This window comes from Megalobrama amblycephala, linkage group LG10, assembly GCF_018812025.1.
Source record: "Megalobrama amblycephala isolate DHTTF-2021 linkage group LG10, ASM1881202v1, whole genome shotgun sequence".
NCBI classification, from domain to species: domain Eukaryota; kingdom Metazoa; phylum Chordata; class Actinopteri; order Cypriniformes; family Xenocyprididae; genus Megalobrama; species Megalobrama amblycephala.
In genome coordinates this window covers 511,539-530,052 of record NC_063053.1, presented here as the reverse complement: position 1 = coordinate 530,052, position 18,514 = coordinate 511,539, and the positions used below count along the sequence as shown (strand labels likewise).

At 37.3% G+C, this 18,514-nt stretch overlaps 1 protein-coding gene across 1 annotated transcript; it reads left to right on the top strand.

Moving 5' to 3' along the window:
• Positions 1–7,530: 7,530 nt before the first annotated feature.
• On the top strand, positions 7,531–17,756 carry fndc5a (fibronectin type III domain containing 5a). The gene is made up of 5 exons (XM_048203844.1): positions 7,531–7,881; positions 11,963–12,078; positions 12,164–12,362; positions 12,491–12,580; positions 14,612–17,756. Exons 1-5 carry the CDS (start codon positions 7,764–7,766, stop codon positions 14,749–14,751), a joined length of 663 nt encoding a protein of 220 aa, XP_048059801.1. The 5' UTR covers positions 7,531–7,763; the 3' UTR covers positions 14,752–17,756.
• The last annotated feature ends 758 nt before the right edge of the window (positions 17,757–18,514 follow it).

Here is an 18,514-nt window from a genome sequence, read left to right as displayed (position 1 = left end):
GACAAACCGCCAGTAGGTGGTGAATGAGTGAGTCATCGAGTCATTCAATTCATTCATTCATTCATTCAGTAAGGACGCAAGTGGATGTATTTTTGAAAGGGTAATTGAATCATTGACTCTCATGGTTTTTGCACAGCCACAGATTCGTTCACAAAACATTGATATGCTGTGTTCTGCTGTGGCTTTCGTTTGAACTAGACATGCGCTGATTTCAATTTTCTTGGCCAATTCCGATTTCCAATTTTTGGATAGTGTGATCTGTCGATACCTATTTTTGCCAATTATGATTTTCTTTCTAAGAACTATAATTGAAAGCACATACATAGAAAAATCTACCTTTCTTCAACGCAAAGTTTTATTTTCATAAAAAAGTAAAACTCAGTAATAAAATAAGAACAAATAAAAAAAATTCCAAACATCAAATAAATGCAATAGAATAGAGAGCTATGAAACTAAGTTTTTTCAGGTTAAGTAGGTTTCCATTTAGATAAGAAATACTACAGAAATTAAAGTAATCAAATGTAAAATAACACATCCACGTTGGTTACCTTAATTTCTGTATTTTTTATTGTAAATAATAAATACAGACTTATTCTTTCCATTAAAGTTAAAAACGTATTCAGTCAAGAGCAGAAAGTGATTTTCTTTGTCTTTTGTTCTTTAAATAACATGACAGACAGCAGCAGGAATATTGGACTGCTGTCCCTTTAAGAGTTTATGAATGGACCCAATACTGTTACACAACATGCGTTCTCTTAGCTATTTAACGATCCAAAACTGACTGTGTTTATCTGAATAATTGCCTAAATCTAAAAATCTAAATAATTTTGTCATAATTTTGTATGTATTTGATATTTTAAGCGCAGTAAGCAACTGATTTTGGTAATTGTGACTCTGTTTTACTTCTGTCTCTGTTTGAGACTGAGCGTGGCTTATTCGCTCCACTGATCAGTGGTGCGCGCACTTTGGTGTGAGCGCGAAACCTGTGGAAACCGGAGTAAATGAGACGAGAGAGAGAGAGAGAGAGAGAGACAGAGAGCGAGAGCGAGAGAGCGCGCGCGCGCGCGAGTGTATGTCACTTCACCGTGAGAGAAGAGAGCGAGAATGCGCAGCTGACGTTACTGCCTGTGCCGCTGGTAACAAAAAGTATCGGCTCGGAATCGGTAAGAAGTGAGACTGAAAAGCTGGACTCGGTCGAGACCAACTAGGACTTGTGGCGAGACCAATGACCAAGTCCGAGACAAGTCCGAGTGCAAATATCATCGAGTCCGAGACAAGTCCGAGACAACAGAAAAACGTCTCGAGTCCGGACTCGAGTCCAAGTCCGGACTCGAGTACTACAGCACTAGTGTGAGCAAAAACACGTCGTTTTTGTGTGTGTCCCTTTAAATGCAAATGAGCTGCTGCTCCCGCCCCCTTTCCAGAAGAGGGCGGAGCTTTAACAGCTCAACAGCAACAAAGCTGGAGAATCTCACGCAGCCAAAATGAGGATTGTCAGTAACGGTGTTCAGCCTTACATTGTTTTTTTTGGAATGGGTTTTGATTTCAGGCTCTACGACAAATAAAGTAGCTGTTTCAAAGGGGCATGATGATTTTCTATCCACCTTATTACAACACCCCATGACTCTTTGCGCGAATTATGGGTGTAACTTCCGTTAAGCTGTAAACAGTCAGTGAAAGACTTGCTCTATGAACGCAATAATGCATTTTATTTAAAAAAACTGGGTACAATGAGATGACATTCTACTCACCCTTCAAATAACGAACATTAAAAGGACATTTAAAGTGTAAAAGCGTCAACAAGGTACTTTTTAACAGGCCATGAAAAAACGTGATTCTTTCCACAGCAATAACGGACGGGTTAAATATAACTATAGTGATATAAATCTGTATTATGTAATATATGTTCCTTAATAAAAAATGTTCATGAACTTTGCCACGTGATACTATTTCAAAGTGATTTCCATAATTTTTATGGATAATAATTTGCATTTACCTGTGAAAACAAACCTGGAAAGAGACAAGAGATTCTTCGTGCATTCCAGTGAATTATGGGATAATGGGATATATCGTAAATTACATCGGGAGAACAGACCACAAATGTGCAGTAGATAGTCCTTTTTCATAATATTAGAGCAGTATGCAAAGGGACGAAAGAAAATAATCACGTGGATAGAAAAGAGCTTTGCCATAGATATTCTTGTTATAACGTCACATTAAAATACCAAGCGTTACATTATTCTCATGATGTCTGAAAATAAAACATGAAAGAAACATTGACAGCTCATTCAGTTAAACTGATGGATAAGCTTTATTTGTAGGGCAACCTTATGATTTGAAACGATTCGTTTCAGTCATTTTAAAAGGAAGTTCCCCAAACCGGAAGTGCAGCCCATAATTCGAAACGCTTTAGGCTGCTCAGGAATGAGGTGGATAGGCACTTTATTGTATAAATATTTAGAATGTTCAATAAGGAAGTATAATAATTTGGCAATGGACTGAAGAAAAGTCTGTCGCTGTGTGGCAAATCCAGACTGATTTAATTTCTTGAGTTCCTGCTGCTCTTGTGTAAGAAGCTTCAGGAGAATCTCTCATTTCCACAGAGAAGACGTCCAAACCTCTCATGTGTTTGTGTGTTTGTGCATGTTTCTGCACTCGTGCTGAAGCGTCAGAGCGAACACGAGTGAAGGACTTCAGTAATGAGATTATCCTCCACTTGTCAATCATTATCAGGCCTCATGCTGAAGAAGAGCGAGACATTCATGAGCACGACTGAATACTGTCTGTGAAATAACCAGTGCTTATTATGTTTGGATGGACTGAAATCACAAAGTCTATATGCATTATTCACAAAGACTGCTGCGCTATTATTTGAATTAATTGTTTTCCACGGCTGTCTATTATTGTGCTGTCAGCTTTTTCAGATAATCCAACCCTAGATGTAAAAAATGAGAGTCGGTCGCTTTTCATGTCGGTCAGGAAGTCTCATTCTGTCTAAGTGCTTCATGGACAGAATATTCTGCAATGTAAAATAAACTGTATGATGTTTGTTAAAGGTCAAATGAACGCTTACATGCTACACATCGAACTGAAGATGAAGTGCATCAGAAAACCCAGTTGATCCTTTCCTTCTGCAGAAATGCTTAAAGACACAAAAACACTCAGAGAGGAGACAGAATCATGATGAACGAAACACTATCTGGAGTTTCACACTGAAAGGCTAAATAACTCTATATGTATTATAGAAAGAACACCAGAATCCCATTTAGATCTTGGGATAAAAACAAAACAAAACAAAACAAAACATCTATTTCTTAAAATAATGAACAGATTTAATGTCATAATTTATTTTTATTTTTAATATTGTTATATTTTCATATCTAATCAGAATAAGCTAATATTTCAATATTAATATAGAATGAATTGTGCATGAATATGAATTAAAATGTCATAAGCATAACATGATTCTTAATTTGAAAATAATGTGCATGCAAATGTGGTCAAAAGGGTTTACATTTTACCTTTCTTTTTTATTTGTCAAAGAAATTAACTGAACGAGTGATTGGGTTGTTTTAACCCAGCGAATGGGTTGTTTTTACTTTTAACCCAGCGAATGGGTTGTTCTACTTTTAACCCAGCGATTGGGTTGTTTTAACCCAGCGAATGAGTTGTTTTAACTCAGCGAATGTGTTGTTTTTACTTTTAACCCAGCAAATGGGTTGTTTTAACCCAGTGATTGAGTTGTTTTAACCCAGCGAATGGGTTGTTGTACTTTTAACCCAGCGAATGGGTTGTTTTTACTTTTAACCCAGCGAATGGGTTGTTTTAACCCAGTGATTGAGTTGTTTTAACCCAGCGAATGGGTTGTTGTACTTTTAACCCAGCGAATGGGTTGTTTTTACTTTTAACCCAGCGAATGGGTTGTTTTAACCCAGTGATTGAGTTGTTTTAACCCAGCAAATGGGTTGTTTTTACTTTTAACCCAGCGAATGGGTTGTTCTACTTTTAACCCAGCCAATGGGTTGTTTTAACCCAGCGAATGGGTTGTTTTTACTTTTAACCCAGCGAATGGGTTGTTCTACTTTTAACCCAGCGAATGGGTTGTTCTACTTTTAACCCAGCGAATGGGTTGTTTTTACTTTTAACCCAGCGAATGGGTTGTTTTAACCCAGTGATTGAGTTGTTTTAACCCAGCGAATGGGTTGTTTTTACTTTTAACCCAGCGAATGGGTTGTTTTAACCCAGTGATTGAGTTGTTTTAACCCAGCGAATGGGTTGTTTTAACCCAGTGATTGAGTTGTTTTAACCCAGCGAATGGGTTGTTCTACTTTTAACCCAGCGAATGGGTTGTTTTTACTTTTAACCCAGCGAATGGGTTGTTTTAACCCAGTGATTGAGTTGTTTTAACCCAGCGAATGGGTTGTTTTTACTTTTAACCCAGCGAATGGGTTGTTCTACTTTTAACTCAGCGAATGGGTTGTTTTAACCCAGCGAATGGGTTGTTTTTACTTTTAACCAAGCGAATGGGTTGTTCTACTTTTAACCCAGCGAATGGGTTGTTTTAACCCAGTGATTGAGTTGTTTTAACCCAGCGAATGTGTTGTTTTTACTTTTAACCCAGCGAATGGGTTGTTCTACTTTTAACCCAGCGAATGGGTTGTTCTATTTTTAACACAGCGAATGGGTTGTTTTAACCCAGCGAATGAGTTGTTTTAACCCAGCGAATGTGTTGTTTTTACTTTTAACCCAGCGAATGGGTTGTTTTAACCCAGCGAATGAGTTGTTTTAACCCAGCGAATGTGTTGTTTTTACTTTTAACCCAGTGAATGGGTTGTTCTACTTTTAACCCAGCGAATGGGTTGTTTTAACCCAGTGATTGAGTTGTTTTAACCCAGCAAATGGGTTGTTTTTACTTTTAACCCAGCGAATGGGTTGTTCTACTTTTAACCCAGCGAATGGGTTGTTTTAACCCAGCGAATGGGTTGTTTTTACTTTTAACCCAGCGAATGGGTTGTTCTACTTTTAACCCAGCGAATGGGTTGTTTTTACTTTTAACCCAGCGAATGGGTTGTTTTAACCCAGTGATTGAGTTGTTTTAACCCAGCGAATTCGTTGTTTTTACTTTTAACCCAGCGAATGGGTTGTTCTACTTTTAACCCAGCGAATGGGTTGTTTTAACCCAGCGAATGAGTTGTTTTAACTCAGCGAATGTGTTGTTTTTACTTTTAACCCAGTGAATGGGTTGTTTTTACTTTTAACCCAGCGAATGGGTTGTTTTAACCCAGTGATTGAGTTGTTTTAACCCAGCGAATGGGTTGTTTTAACCCAGTGATTGAGTTGTTTTAACCCAGCGAATGGGTTGTTTTTACTTTTAACCCAGCGAATGGGTTGTTCTACTTTTAACCCAGCGATTGGGTTGTTTTAACCCAGCGAATGAGTTGTTTTAACTCAGCGAATGTGTTGTTTTTACTTTTAACCCAGCAAATGGGTTGTTTTAACCCAGTGAATGGGTTGTTTTAACCCAGTGATTGAGTTGTTTTAACCCAGCGAATGGGTTGTTGTACTTTTAACCCAGCAAATGGGTTGTTTTTACTTTTAACCCAGCGAATGGGTTGTTTTAACCCAGTGATTGAGTTGTTTTAACCCAGCAAATGGGTTGTTTTTACTTTTAACCCAGCGAATGGGTTGTTCTACTTTTAACCCAGCCAATGGGTTGTTTTAACCCAGCGAATGGGTTGTTTTTACTTTTAACCCAGCGAAAGGGTTGTTCTACTTTTAACCCAGCAAATGGGTTGTTTTTACTTTTAACCCAGCGAATGGGTTGTTCTACTTTTAACCCAGCAAATGGGTTGTTTTAACCCAGTGAATGGGTTGTTTTTACTTTTAACCCAGCAAATGGGTTGTTTTAACCCAGTGATTGAGTTGTTTTAACCCAGCGAATGGGTTGTTGTACTTTTAACCCAGCAAATGGGTTGTTTTTACTTTTAACCCAGCGAATGGGTTGTTTTAACCCAGTGATTGAGTTGTTTTAACCCAGCAAATGGGTTGTTTTTACTTTTAACCCAGCGAATGGGTTGTTCTACTTTTAACCCAGCGAATGGGTTGTTTTAACCCAGTGATTGAGTTGTTTTAACCCAGCGAATTCGTTGTTTTTACTTTTAACCCAGCGAATGGGTTGTTCTACTTTTAACCCAGCGAATGGGTTGTTTTAACCCAGCGAATGAGTTGTTTTAACTCAGCGAATGTGTTGTTTTTACTTTTAACCCAGTGAATGGGTTGTTTTTACTTTTAACCCAGCGAATGGGTTGTTTTAACCCAGTGATTGAGTTGTTTTAACCCAGCGAATGGGTTGTTTTAACCCAGTGATTGAGTTGTTTTAACCCAGCGAATGGGTTGTTTTTACTTTTAACCCAGCGAATGGGTTGTTCTACTTTTAACCCAGCGATTGGGTTGTTTTAACCCAGCGAATGAGTTGTTTTAACTCAGCGAATGTGTTGTTTTTACTTTTAACCCAGCAAATGGGTTGTTTTAACCCAGTGAATGGGTTGTTTTAACCCAGTGATTGAGTTGTTTTAACCCAGCGAATGGGTTGTTGTACTTTTAACCCAGCAAATGGGTTGTTTTTACTTTTAACCCAGCGAATGGGTTGTTTTAACCCAGTGATTGAGTTGTTTTAACCCAGCAAATGGGTTGTTTTTACTTTTAACCCAGCGAATGGGTTGTTCTACTTTTAACCCAGCCAATGGGTTGTTTTAACCCAGCGAATGGGTTGTTTTTACTTTTAACCCAGCGAAAGGGTTGTTCTACTTTTAACCCAGCAAATGGGTTGTTTTTACTTTTAACCCAGCGAATGGGTTGTTCTACTTTTAACCCAGCAAATGGGTTGTTTTAACCCAGTGAATGGGTTGTTTTTACTTTTAACCCAGCAAATGGGTTGTTTTAACCCAGTGATTGAGTTGTTTTAACCCAGCGAATGAGTTGTTTAACCCAGTGATTGAGTTGTTTTAACCCAGCGAATGGGTTGCTCTACTTTTAACCCAGCGAATGGGTTGTTTTACTTTTAACCCAGTGGTTGGGTTAAATGTTTGTCTAACCTGCTGGGTAGTTTTTATTTAACTCAACAATTGTAAAAAATTACTGTATTCTTGCTAAAAATGAACTCAAAAATGTTGGAAATTAACATTAATTAATAAGTTTAATGAATAATAATTATACAATAAACATTTATTAAATTTCTTATTAATAAATGTTCACCTTTTGATTATTATTGTTGCCTCTAGTAATTATGTGTCTGATTTTTAATTTCCAACATACTTTGGGTTCATTTTAAGCCAGACATACAGTCATTTTTAAACAATAGTTGAGTTAAATAAAACTGTCCAGCAGGTTGATCAAACATTTAACCCAACCACTGGGATTGTCCTTTTTTTTTAACCCAGCATTTTTTAGTTTTAGAATCAGAAAGCTAGCGCGCGTATGAGAGAGAGAGAGAGAGAGAGAGAGAGAGAGAGAGAGAGAGAGAGAGAGAGATGCTACAGGCTCCACACGCTCCTTCAGTCAGTTTTTGAGCCTCTTCAGGCTTGCAGGTGGGCTTCATGACAGCCGTGTGAAAAAATCGCGAAGACAAAAAAGGGGTTCGTTTGAATTTGCTCAAATCAACATCCGCTGAACGATGTAAGGCGTCGCGCGCGAGTCTGTCGGGCTGATGTGGATCTGATGTGGAGCTGAAACCTTCAGACCCACAGAGACATTCATCGACGTGAATGAAAGACCAGCGGCGGACATTCACATCCAGCCTCTGCGCGGAAAGCATGAGGAGGGTCTTCACGAACACACCGCTGCTCCTGCTGAGCTGCTTCGGAGCGTCGTGGGTCTTGGCTGGTAAGTTTACAAGATTTCATTCCTTTAATACTAATGGAGCAGGACTGTTGCACATCCCTTTCATTATGACACCCGATGAGGGATTGCTAGACAGTTGTGGGCACATGTGGCATGTGTAATGATGTGATTTGGAGAGCCTGTGAAAATATAAAGAATTATTACAAATATTATTGTGCAATATTCAATATTAAATGTATGCTACTGATATTTTTGCTAATTTTTGATAGTTTGGCATGTAAATCTCTTCAGAGTGCAATCAGAGAAAGACAATGAGTGACACTTTAGTGATTCTGTCCTGAATAAATGTCACCACCTAATTTAAGCATGACACATTAATTCTGCACCATAAAGAAGCCTTCACTAATGCAGCCGGAACCAGCAAAATAATAAATCCAAACTACAACTACATCAACTTAATGGGCTATAAATTTTATATCTTAATGCACCATATTCACTCCTAGTAAAGAGGGAGAAGCCATGAATCAGGATGTAAACAGGCTCCTGGCAGCTCAACCATCAGTTCCTTCAAGCTTTTAGAGGCTCCAGTGACAGGTCGAGCTTTCAGGAGAAAATGTGAGCGAGTTTACTTCAGGGAAAAGCATTAAACACTGAAATGAAACTGTGGCAGAGAAGATGAAGAGAGAGAAATACGCAAAAATAACGTCCCAAGCACGTGGATGAACAAATCAGGTCAGCATAGTAAAAATAATAATGGCTTAAAGGAATAGTTCACCCAAAAATGCACATCATGTCATGATTCACTCGCCCTCATGTCTCGTCTAAGCCAGTATGTTGTTGTTTTTTCTGTGGAACACAATTTGTAGTGAATCTTTTCCATACAGTGAACAGTTCATGCACGGCTATCAAGCTCCAGAAGATGCCAACATCACCACTGTGCAATATAGAGTTCAGTCATATAGCTTTGTGTGAAAGCAAGTCATTATTTATATCCAATGCATTATATTTATATGCTCTGTTTTGCAATCTGGCATTAACATGGACCTTTCACCTCCTTTCCTTCCAAACACATTCCTACTGGTGTATTCCATGTTTCCATAGCAACCGAGCACAAACCTATTTCCTTATGAAGTTAAAATGTCCTTTACAAACACATACTCACTCGCTAGTACATCACTGACAGCTAGAGTTTTATCTGTAGAAAGAGGTTTTCTTATAAAATGGATAGTTGCCATCATATCACAACATTGCTTGGGAAATATAACTTGTCTTCAGCTAATTAATTAAACTCTAACTAACATGCCCTATGGTAAACCCACTGTAATGTGGTTAATTGCTTTATTAATTTCGTGTAAAACAGTTGCATATTTAACAGTTCAAAATCATAGTCAAAATCCTCATCACTCAAAAGCCTTCCTTCATTTTGTTCCTACTTTTCCTCTTTGGTACAATCATCATGATCTGTTTTCTAGATTGGGTCATTCTTTATTTTCAGTCTCAATTGATTTTGTGAGGAGATTGAATTAAAGCGGACCTATAATGCCTCTTTCACAAGATGTAATATCAGTCTCTGGTGTCTCCAGAATGTGTCTGTGAAGTTTCAGCTCAAAATCCCCCACAGATCATTTATTATAGCTTGTCAAATTTGCCTCTATTTGGGTGTGAGGAAAAACACGCCGTTTTTGTGTGTGTCCCTTTAAATGCAAATGAGCTGCTGCTCCCGCCCCCTTTCCAGAAGAGGGCGGAGCTTTAACAGCTCAACAACAACAAAGCTGGAGAATCTCACGCAGCCAAAATGACGAAAGTGTTCAGCCTTACATTGTTCAAACCGGAGTCGACACTGATGGAGAGACTCAATATATCAATGTCTGAACAAATAAAGTGGTAAAGTGAATGAAATGAAGTGTACATGTTTATGTGTTTCAGCCCTTCTTCTACATCTCTGTGGGACGCTTCATTTATAATTCAACATCATGTGAATGTTATTGCTCCCAGAATGCCTTTCTACAGTGTATAGAGAGCTCTATTTACTGCAAGCATCAAACTGTATGGGTCACACTTTACAATAAGGTTCATTAGTTAACATGAACTAATAATGAACTGCACTTATACAGCATTTATTAATCTTTGTTCATGTTAATTTCCACCTTTACTAATAGATTATTAGTAGTTAATGCACAGTAAACTAACATGAACAAACAATGAACAACTGTATTTTCATTAACTAACATTAATGAAGCTTAGTAAATACAGTAACAAATGTATTGCTCATAGTTAGTTCATGTTAGTTAATACATTAATACATGTTTAAATAATAAATCTTATTGTAAAGTGTTACCACTGTATGTCTAACCGAAACATACTCAACAGATGCTTCTGTCTACACAAGCTTCATTTTATGCATCAAATATGTCAGAGCACACTTCAGAAGACAAATGCACGCACACATTCTCAGCAACGGCCGCTATAGCATTAGCATAAACTGCCATTTCCACGGTCATTTATCAGTTTGAAGAGAATCACGGTCCAAGAGAAAGTGGCACAATCGTTTAGGGAATTCTTTCTCTTTCTTTAAATGCTCTTTCTCGAAGTCTTGATGTTATTTTTGCGCTCTACTAGAACAGGTTTTCATGCAGCTGTTGACGATAAACATAAAATAAAATATAAAAATCTCAACATCTTCAGATGTTCACAGATAGTTCGCAAAAAGATTAAAACAATGATGCATAGCTTCATTTTGGTGTTTCAGAGATCCCATGCATAAAACATGAACGCAATCAATTTTCACATACTAAGATTGTCTGCTCACTGTAGCAGTACACTACAACCAGTAATGTTCATCACATGCACTCTAAAAAACACTGGGTTAAAAATAACCCAAGGGCTGGGTCGATATAGGACAGAACACATGTTGGGTTCATTTTACTCAGCAAATTGGGTTGTTTATTTAACCCAGCATAATGGGTTGATTCATTTTTACTATAATACTAGCTTTTTTTTTTTTCTTTTTTTTTTACTTCATATATGAATTAATGTTTGCGGATTATTAACTTAAATCTTTTTAACTTAAAAACGTTTTTAAATACTCCACACATCCACTGGTTTGCATGATAACTCCTTTATTTTCGATCATATTTTATAGTATAGCATATTTTATATCGTTTATTGCCTACAGCTCGTTTAACAGATATTAGAAGTAAAAAATAAAAATTTAGAAGTAATTCAAGTGTAATTGATCAGTCTCTGTTGTCCTTTTTAGATGAATAAAACATACACAAACCTGTGTTTTACCGAAGACATGCACCAGTTTGACGGAGCTGCACTGCTCTCTCCTGAAGAGGGCGCTAAAAGCCTGTGATAAATAACTCAACCCCTGGGTTATTACATCTGACCCAGGAGCTGGGTAACACAAAAACAACCCAAACACTGGAAAAATGACCCCCCACCCCCCAAAAAAATGACCCAAAAGGCTCAACCCAGGACTTGGGTAGAAAAAATAACCTACAATTTTTAGACATATCTGCATAAAAATTGTATCTGGGCCACCATAAGTTCAACTGGTGGGTGAGATTCTCGCATGTCATCCCTCCAAACGGCTTCATAACCACGTCTGCTTATACTTCTAAAAATATGTTTTAATCCAGTGTGTGTGAAACAGTGTAAACAGTGTAGGTGGAGAAGAGGAAGAACAGCGCCTGCGCTCTCATTCAACAAACCTGAGAACACTTGAACACCAAACACACAAAAACACATTATATTACAGGTCAACATGAAGCAAAAGAGAACTGCGGCTCATATGAGAACTGAAAGAGCTATAAAATATCTAAAGATTAAAGCTTAAAGATGGAGATCTTCCTCAATTTATTCAGCAAAAAGAGTCAAACTAAAAAAAAATCTTCCATTTACTCACCCTCATGTATCATTTCTGTGGGACTTCCATCTTCACAGCTCTTTAATCGTGCACAATACGACCAGGAGCGTGCATTAATAAAAAAGTAAACAGAGTAAACTTTGATGTCAGATTTGGAGAAGGTGTGTGTAACTGTAAGTTCATGTCAGAAAGATCTTGATCTCACATCTGCTATCGTGACCGGTCAAAAAAGATTCCTTCTCTTCTTCTTAGACAGTCTGGCTGCTCCGGTGAACGTGTCCATCAGAGATCTGAAGGGCAGCTCAGCTGTGCTGACATGGGACACGCCGGACGGAGAGACAGTCATCGGCTTTGCCATCACACAACAGGTAATCACAACATGCTCATTAGTAGAAAGCATCTCACAAAAGAGAAAGCATTTGGTTAAATACTAGTGTTATTTGTCCATAACAGAAAAAAGATGTTCACATGCTGCGCTTCATCCAAGAAGTGAACACAACCACGCAGAGCTGTGCATTGTGGGATCTGGAGGCAGATACGGACTACATCGTGCATGTTCAGTCTATCAGTATAAGCGGACTGAGTCCCCTCAGTGAACCGCTGCGTTTCAAAACCCCGAAAGAAGCAGAAACACAGGCCTCTAAGAGCAAAGGTACTGACACAAACACACACAAACACACATTACAGTCTGAAATACATATAAATGCACAGCACAGCTCTTCTTAAAGCATTAGATGTTATTAATAATCGGTGTTTGACACAGCATTATATTGTTGACAGACGAAGTGACCATGGAGGAAGTCGGTCCGAACGCTCAGCTCAGGGCGGGAGAGCTCATCATCATTGTGGTGGTTCTGATCATGTGGGCAGGTGAGCGCTGGACCGTCATTACATCACTCAAACCCTGCTTCAATACACTTTCATAGAGGCTGGAATACACTGCATGACTTTCTCCCCAGTTTACAGTCAATGATATTGGCAAAAATCAGAGGCAGATATTGGGCAGTTCGTGCAGATGGATTTAGAGTAGTGTGTGATGGACACAGACTCAGAATTCAGAGAATCCACATTATTTTGCAACACAAACGTAATTTCTGTGAATATGCGAGACTTCTGTTTCATTAGTGCCTATAGGTAAATAACTAGAAGAATAACAAAGCGCAGTAAACAGAAAAATATTTGCGCTACAAACCAGTGTTTATGATTATAATACATTAAACAGAGTGTCTATTTACACCAAGTCTTGATGGCAGAAGCTATTTACACGAACTCCGCCCACCATTACCTGATTGAAATCTGTGGCGTAGGGAATATTAAGCGAGTTGCTTTAGCTTTTGGGCAACGGACCCAAGTTCGAATCCACCTTTTACTGAACTCATTCTTCTCCCTTTTCCTATCGCATATCAGCTCTGAGTGGCGTTTATTTTAAATAAAAAATTAAGAAAATATTCGAAAAGTGGAAATAAAGTGCCTGCGGTATGTAATAGTGGGAATAAAGTGTTTAACAGGAGCAGATGTAGGGGATGTCCCAATAAGGCAGCATCAATTTATACTTTTAATAAATATAATTATATACACTGAATATATTATTATTATTGCACACTGTTTTATAATGTACTACAATATACTGAGGTGTAAATAGCATCTGCTACAATTTGAATTAACAACTATTTACACTTAGTACAAAGAAAACAGACCTTTTTTAATGAATTATAGCTCCATTTATACTTATTTATAAGCAAGTATTACTATTTTATAGACATATTTATAAAGACCACTTTATAAGAACAGTTATATTTATATTATTTTTATAATTAATTATAAGTCATGCATTTTCCTTTTCAATGCATGTTCATAATTCATTATACACTGATTTATAAGCATTAATTAGCCCGTTGTATGGTTCCATGAATGTATTTATAAAGATGCAGCTTGCATTGCTATAATGTTATAGTTAAAATGACTTTATTCAGATTTGTCAAATTAGTGAATATATTGTTATTAATAGCCATGTTGTGTTCTTATAAATACTTATTGTGAGTAATAATAGTTACTAATCTCTATAAGTGCATCATTTTTGGCTTTAAGTAAAGTGAAAAAACAGGATGCAATTTTCCTAAATCAAAAGTTAAGAAATCACGAATATGTGCTCATTTTACATTTTAAGCTTACTTGTAAATGTAACTAATAAACAACAATTCCTGTAACGAAATAAAAAAAAGAAATCATTAATACAAATAGTTGAAAAAAGTATCTTTTTTAATGTTACATACTAGCAAAACACTGCAACAATATTTTAAAAGTGTAATTCCAAACTGCTATAAGCAATACAATGCATAGATATAGATTTTAACAAATCAAAATGACCATTCATTACCTCTAATGCAAACTTTAAAGACGTGATAACTAGTTGATACAGCAAACAAGTGTCTCTGGAACTATATTGTGATCATTTATAAATCAGTGTATAATGGATTATGAGCATGCACACTGAAAAAGCAAATGCATGGCTTATAAGTAGTTATAAAAATAATATAAATGTATCTATAACTGTTCTTATAATGCAGTATAAATCTTAATGAGTCTTTATATTTACAAAATAGTAATACTTACTTATAAATAAGTATAAATTTAGCTATCATTATAAGCATGCTCTTCATAGAAAGTGTTACCAATACTTTTTATTGCTCTTTACACTTTAATTAAATTAGTGTTAGAGTGTAAACAGCATGTGTAAATAACATTGTAAATAATATAATAACAAATACCAGTTTGCAATATCAAGCATGTATTTAGGGCTAAAATAACTGAAGCAGATGACTCCGGACGTCCTATTCAGGTTACAAACTTCTTCCATTAAAAATAAGGTGAATACGTGCATGTCATTTTTGTCTCTTTCAGGTGTGATCGCGCTCTTCTGCCGCCAGTACGACATCATCAAAGACAACGAGCCGAACAATAACAAGGACAAAGCCAAGAACTCGTCAGAATGCAGTACCCCTGAGCATCCATCGGGGGGCCTGCTGCGCAGTAAGGTATAACCACGACCCTATGAGAGTCCAGACCACACTAGGCAGGTGAATTGTAACTCCAACCAAACTCCATCAACATTTCAGTTCATGTCTAAAAGAAGATGGTATAAGCATCATTTTCTCAGTGAACATCAGTACATAAATATTTCATAGGATTATAAATATGCACTTACCATAATGCATTTTGGTAACAGCTGTTTGGATTTAAACAGGCAAATGCTTAAGAGATCATTATTGCATTACGAGATCGCACTCACCGAAAATAATAAATGTGACGCTGGTCAGAATAATTATCACGTAATGAGGTTTAATTTATGTTGCCATATACCTTCACCTCTTTCATTTTTCATTTACTCCACCATGTTCTGTCCTCTCACTAACGTTAGACATCTGCTTCCATCTCCACAGTTACCCAAGAACAACAACAATAACCGAACGCCATCTGTGAACATTATCAAAGTGTGACGGGAGTCGTTTCTACTTCAGAGGACTCTTTTACCACACGGCTGCAGAAAGGCCATATGTGCTCCTCCTCAAAACAGGAAGCAGGAATTTTTCAAAAGTTTCCCGATGACAGCTGGAATAATCCACAGCGAGCGTCCGAAAGAGAGGCCAGAAAGGTGAACTTTCACACAGACCTGCTCTGGCTCCAGCAGTTTGGAGAACAGATCTGTGGCTGTTCGGGGACAAGAGAAAACCCTCTGAAAGAAATGCAGGGGGAAAGACCCATTCAGAACACTTGTCTTTTAAACTTGAACACTCTTGAGCCTTTATCTGGTCTTCTCTTTAACCCTTTTCAAATGGCATGATCCACATTGCTCTATTCAGTGGTGATGAAGGCTTTTATAATGAAGTAAATCTGTAGTAAGAACCAAATGGAGGACAAACACTAGGGTTCAAATCTCTGAAACCACATCTGGGATTTAAAATAATCCTAGAAATGAATACATTTTGGGGATTTTGTAATATTTCAGACAGCTATAATGAAGTGAATGAGAAATGTTTAAGATTCTGAACAATTTCTAGACAAATTTGTGATATTAATCATGTGAGTCAGTGATTAAAACTACTACAAATTATTTCTGGTAACTGAAATGAAGTTGGAATAAAATATAAATATCAGATGCATGCTTAAAAACTTAGATGAAACTAATTGAAATAATTAATTTAAAATACTAAAATTGAAACTAAAAACTAAAACTAATAAAAATGACAAAAGTGCATAACAAATATATATATAATACTAAAAAAAACACTGCTCAAAATTCTCAAATCATGATGGAGAACATGGAATTAAATAAATAAACAGATAAATAAAGAAGAAAACGTAAGCTAGTGGTTTCAGACTTTTTGGACGTCACTGTATAAGGTCAGATTTGACAGTGAGTGGTCAGAGACTAATAAACAGTCCTGAATATGGATGTTTCACATCAAGATCCTTCAAGGCTTCATCAAGCGCTTCTTCACCTAAACATGTTTATTCAAACCGCTTGTTCCCTCCCTGGGAGAGAAGCGTGCATACAGAGAATAGGTGGCTTATTTTGGACTGGTTCAAAAGAGTTGACAGAGATGAAAGAATATTGTGGAATAATTTTACTGACAGCTCTCATTTCAGCATACTGAAGCGACTTTTACTTCTATTGATTGTGTTCTTGTTTACACCTGCAGAGATACTTGACAAACGAATATATTTACTAAACCAGCAGTGCTGGGGAAGATACTTAAAACTCTTTAAGCCACTCGTCATTTAAGAAAGGTGAAATTCATCAAAGCTATACTCTGAAAAATATGCGCTTTTTAAGCTTAACGTGAATAATTTAATCAGATCTGCATTGATTCTGGTACAAAATAAGGGGATTTAAATGAATAAACGCTCTCAATTAGAGTGACTTAATTAAACATGAACAGATAAATTTACACTAAATACAACAACAAACTAGAATATACTCATTTATATGGCCAAGTTAAAATTTTAGTAACATTTAACAAAATATTTCACTATTATAGAAGCACTTAAAATGCCATGCAGATGCAGGGACTCAACGAGTGAGTTGTTTTTTTAATCTGAAATAATTCACTAAATGAATTTACTAAATATGTTAGGAGAGTGTGTTTGATTATCACCTCAGTGGGTGATATAATGTGACATAAAAACCAATATGGGGGATTTGTTATACTGCCTTGCTACTTGTTGTACAAATAACTTGTTTTTGGAAAAACTACACTGTTGAAACCAGCTGAGCTACTGTCACGGTACTGAAAAAGATGAATTGACAAAAAAGTACCTCTTTACTGCTAAATATCATACTTTAATTTGGTTGTGTATTTTCCTTAGGCTATATGTAGTGTTTATTCTTTAATAAAAGGTATTGTAGTAGGGCTACGTAATTTAAACATTCTAAAGGGCCGGTTCCACACCGCATTTCTGCTGTTAAAAATGAAAGATGGCGATCAGTGTAATAAAAGACCCCAGCAAAGTCTAAAGAAGTTTTAGAAGTTTTAGAATGCAGTGTCATGCACGAGACATCCGTCTAGCACGTTTGCATTGAACAACTATGGAAAAATTGTGCAGTGGAATATACGCGTTCTGTGTGAATGGCCACTTTACATTTTCTCATTATGATGTCAGTCCTGGTTTCAGTCATTTTAAATGGCGTGAGAAAGAATTTTACTGTGACGAATGCTGTAGAACATTTTCTGTGGACTGTCAATCGGAGAACTTCTGTTTTGTGCTAATATGATGTTTCTCTAAAGGACATTCTCAACGTCGTCTCTGAAGGAGACTATCCTCCTCTCTAAACAAGGGCTGAACATGCTTCACATCAGCAATAATACCACTGGGGATTCTGACCGGCCTCCAGGATTGCACTTAAACCGACAGGACTGTCAATGGTGGTCGATAACATTATGGGATTTAACGGACAGAATTCACTGTACTATGTTCTCAGTTTTACTGTGTGCTTTTACCACACTAACCTGAACCAGTTAATTGTCATTAAATCTGATAAATGGAATTGAAAAGTATTTTGCGCTGTTACTGTCACACCTCATAAAGCTGAATATGGAAAGGCAAACTTAATGACGGTTTTCAAACAAGTTTTCTGAGCACTCCCACTGTCTGCCATTGGTTGCACAAACCTATTAGCTGTAAATGGGATAAAGCTGCGTTCACGTCACCTCGTATTTACCGGAATCTTGAAATGACAACACGTGACGTTATATTTGGAGCTGTTCACGTCCTTTTGGTCCTTGAACTGGGAATTATGCGTTTCCATGGCAGCACTGTCAATGCCTAAATGAATCTACAGCTGTCAGGTGGTACAGCGCGGCCACGTGGTATATCTGGGAGCTTTCAGAAAACTCCCAGCTTACAAGCTGTAATTACGAGCTCTACGAGGACATGAACGCTTTTTACAAGCTAGAATCTCGTAACTACAGGAATTACGAGGCCACGTGAACGCACCTTAATTTTAGCTAATTTCCCTAAAAGAGCAAAACATGGGTGTGACATTGCGTCTTTCTAAAGATGCCATTCCACCCATGTGGTTCTGGATGCGGAAGCACGCTGAGGTTGCTTTCGTGGATGAGTCATGTACCCACTGCGGGAAGATGACCATCACATTGCTACAGTCTCCAATACCTTAAAAGAGGTGGAGTCCATTTACCTATACCTATCTAGATATTCTTCTGGGCTTCAGAAGAGGCCTATTTCAGTGAATAGCCAGGATGACCTGAGGATCACAGTGGGGCATAACCTGCCCCATCAATCTCT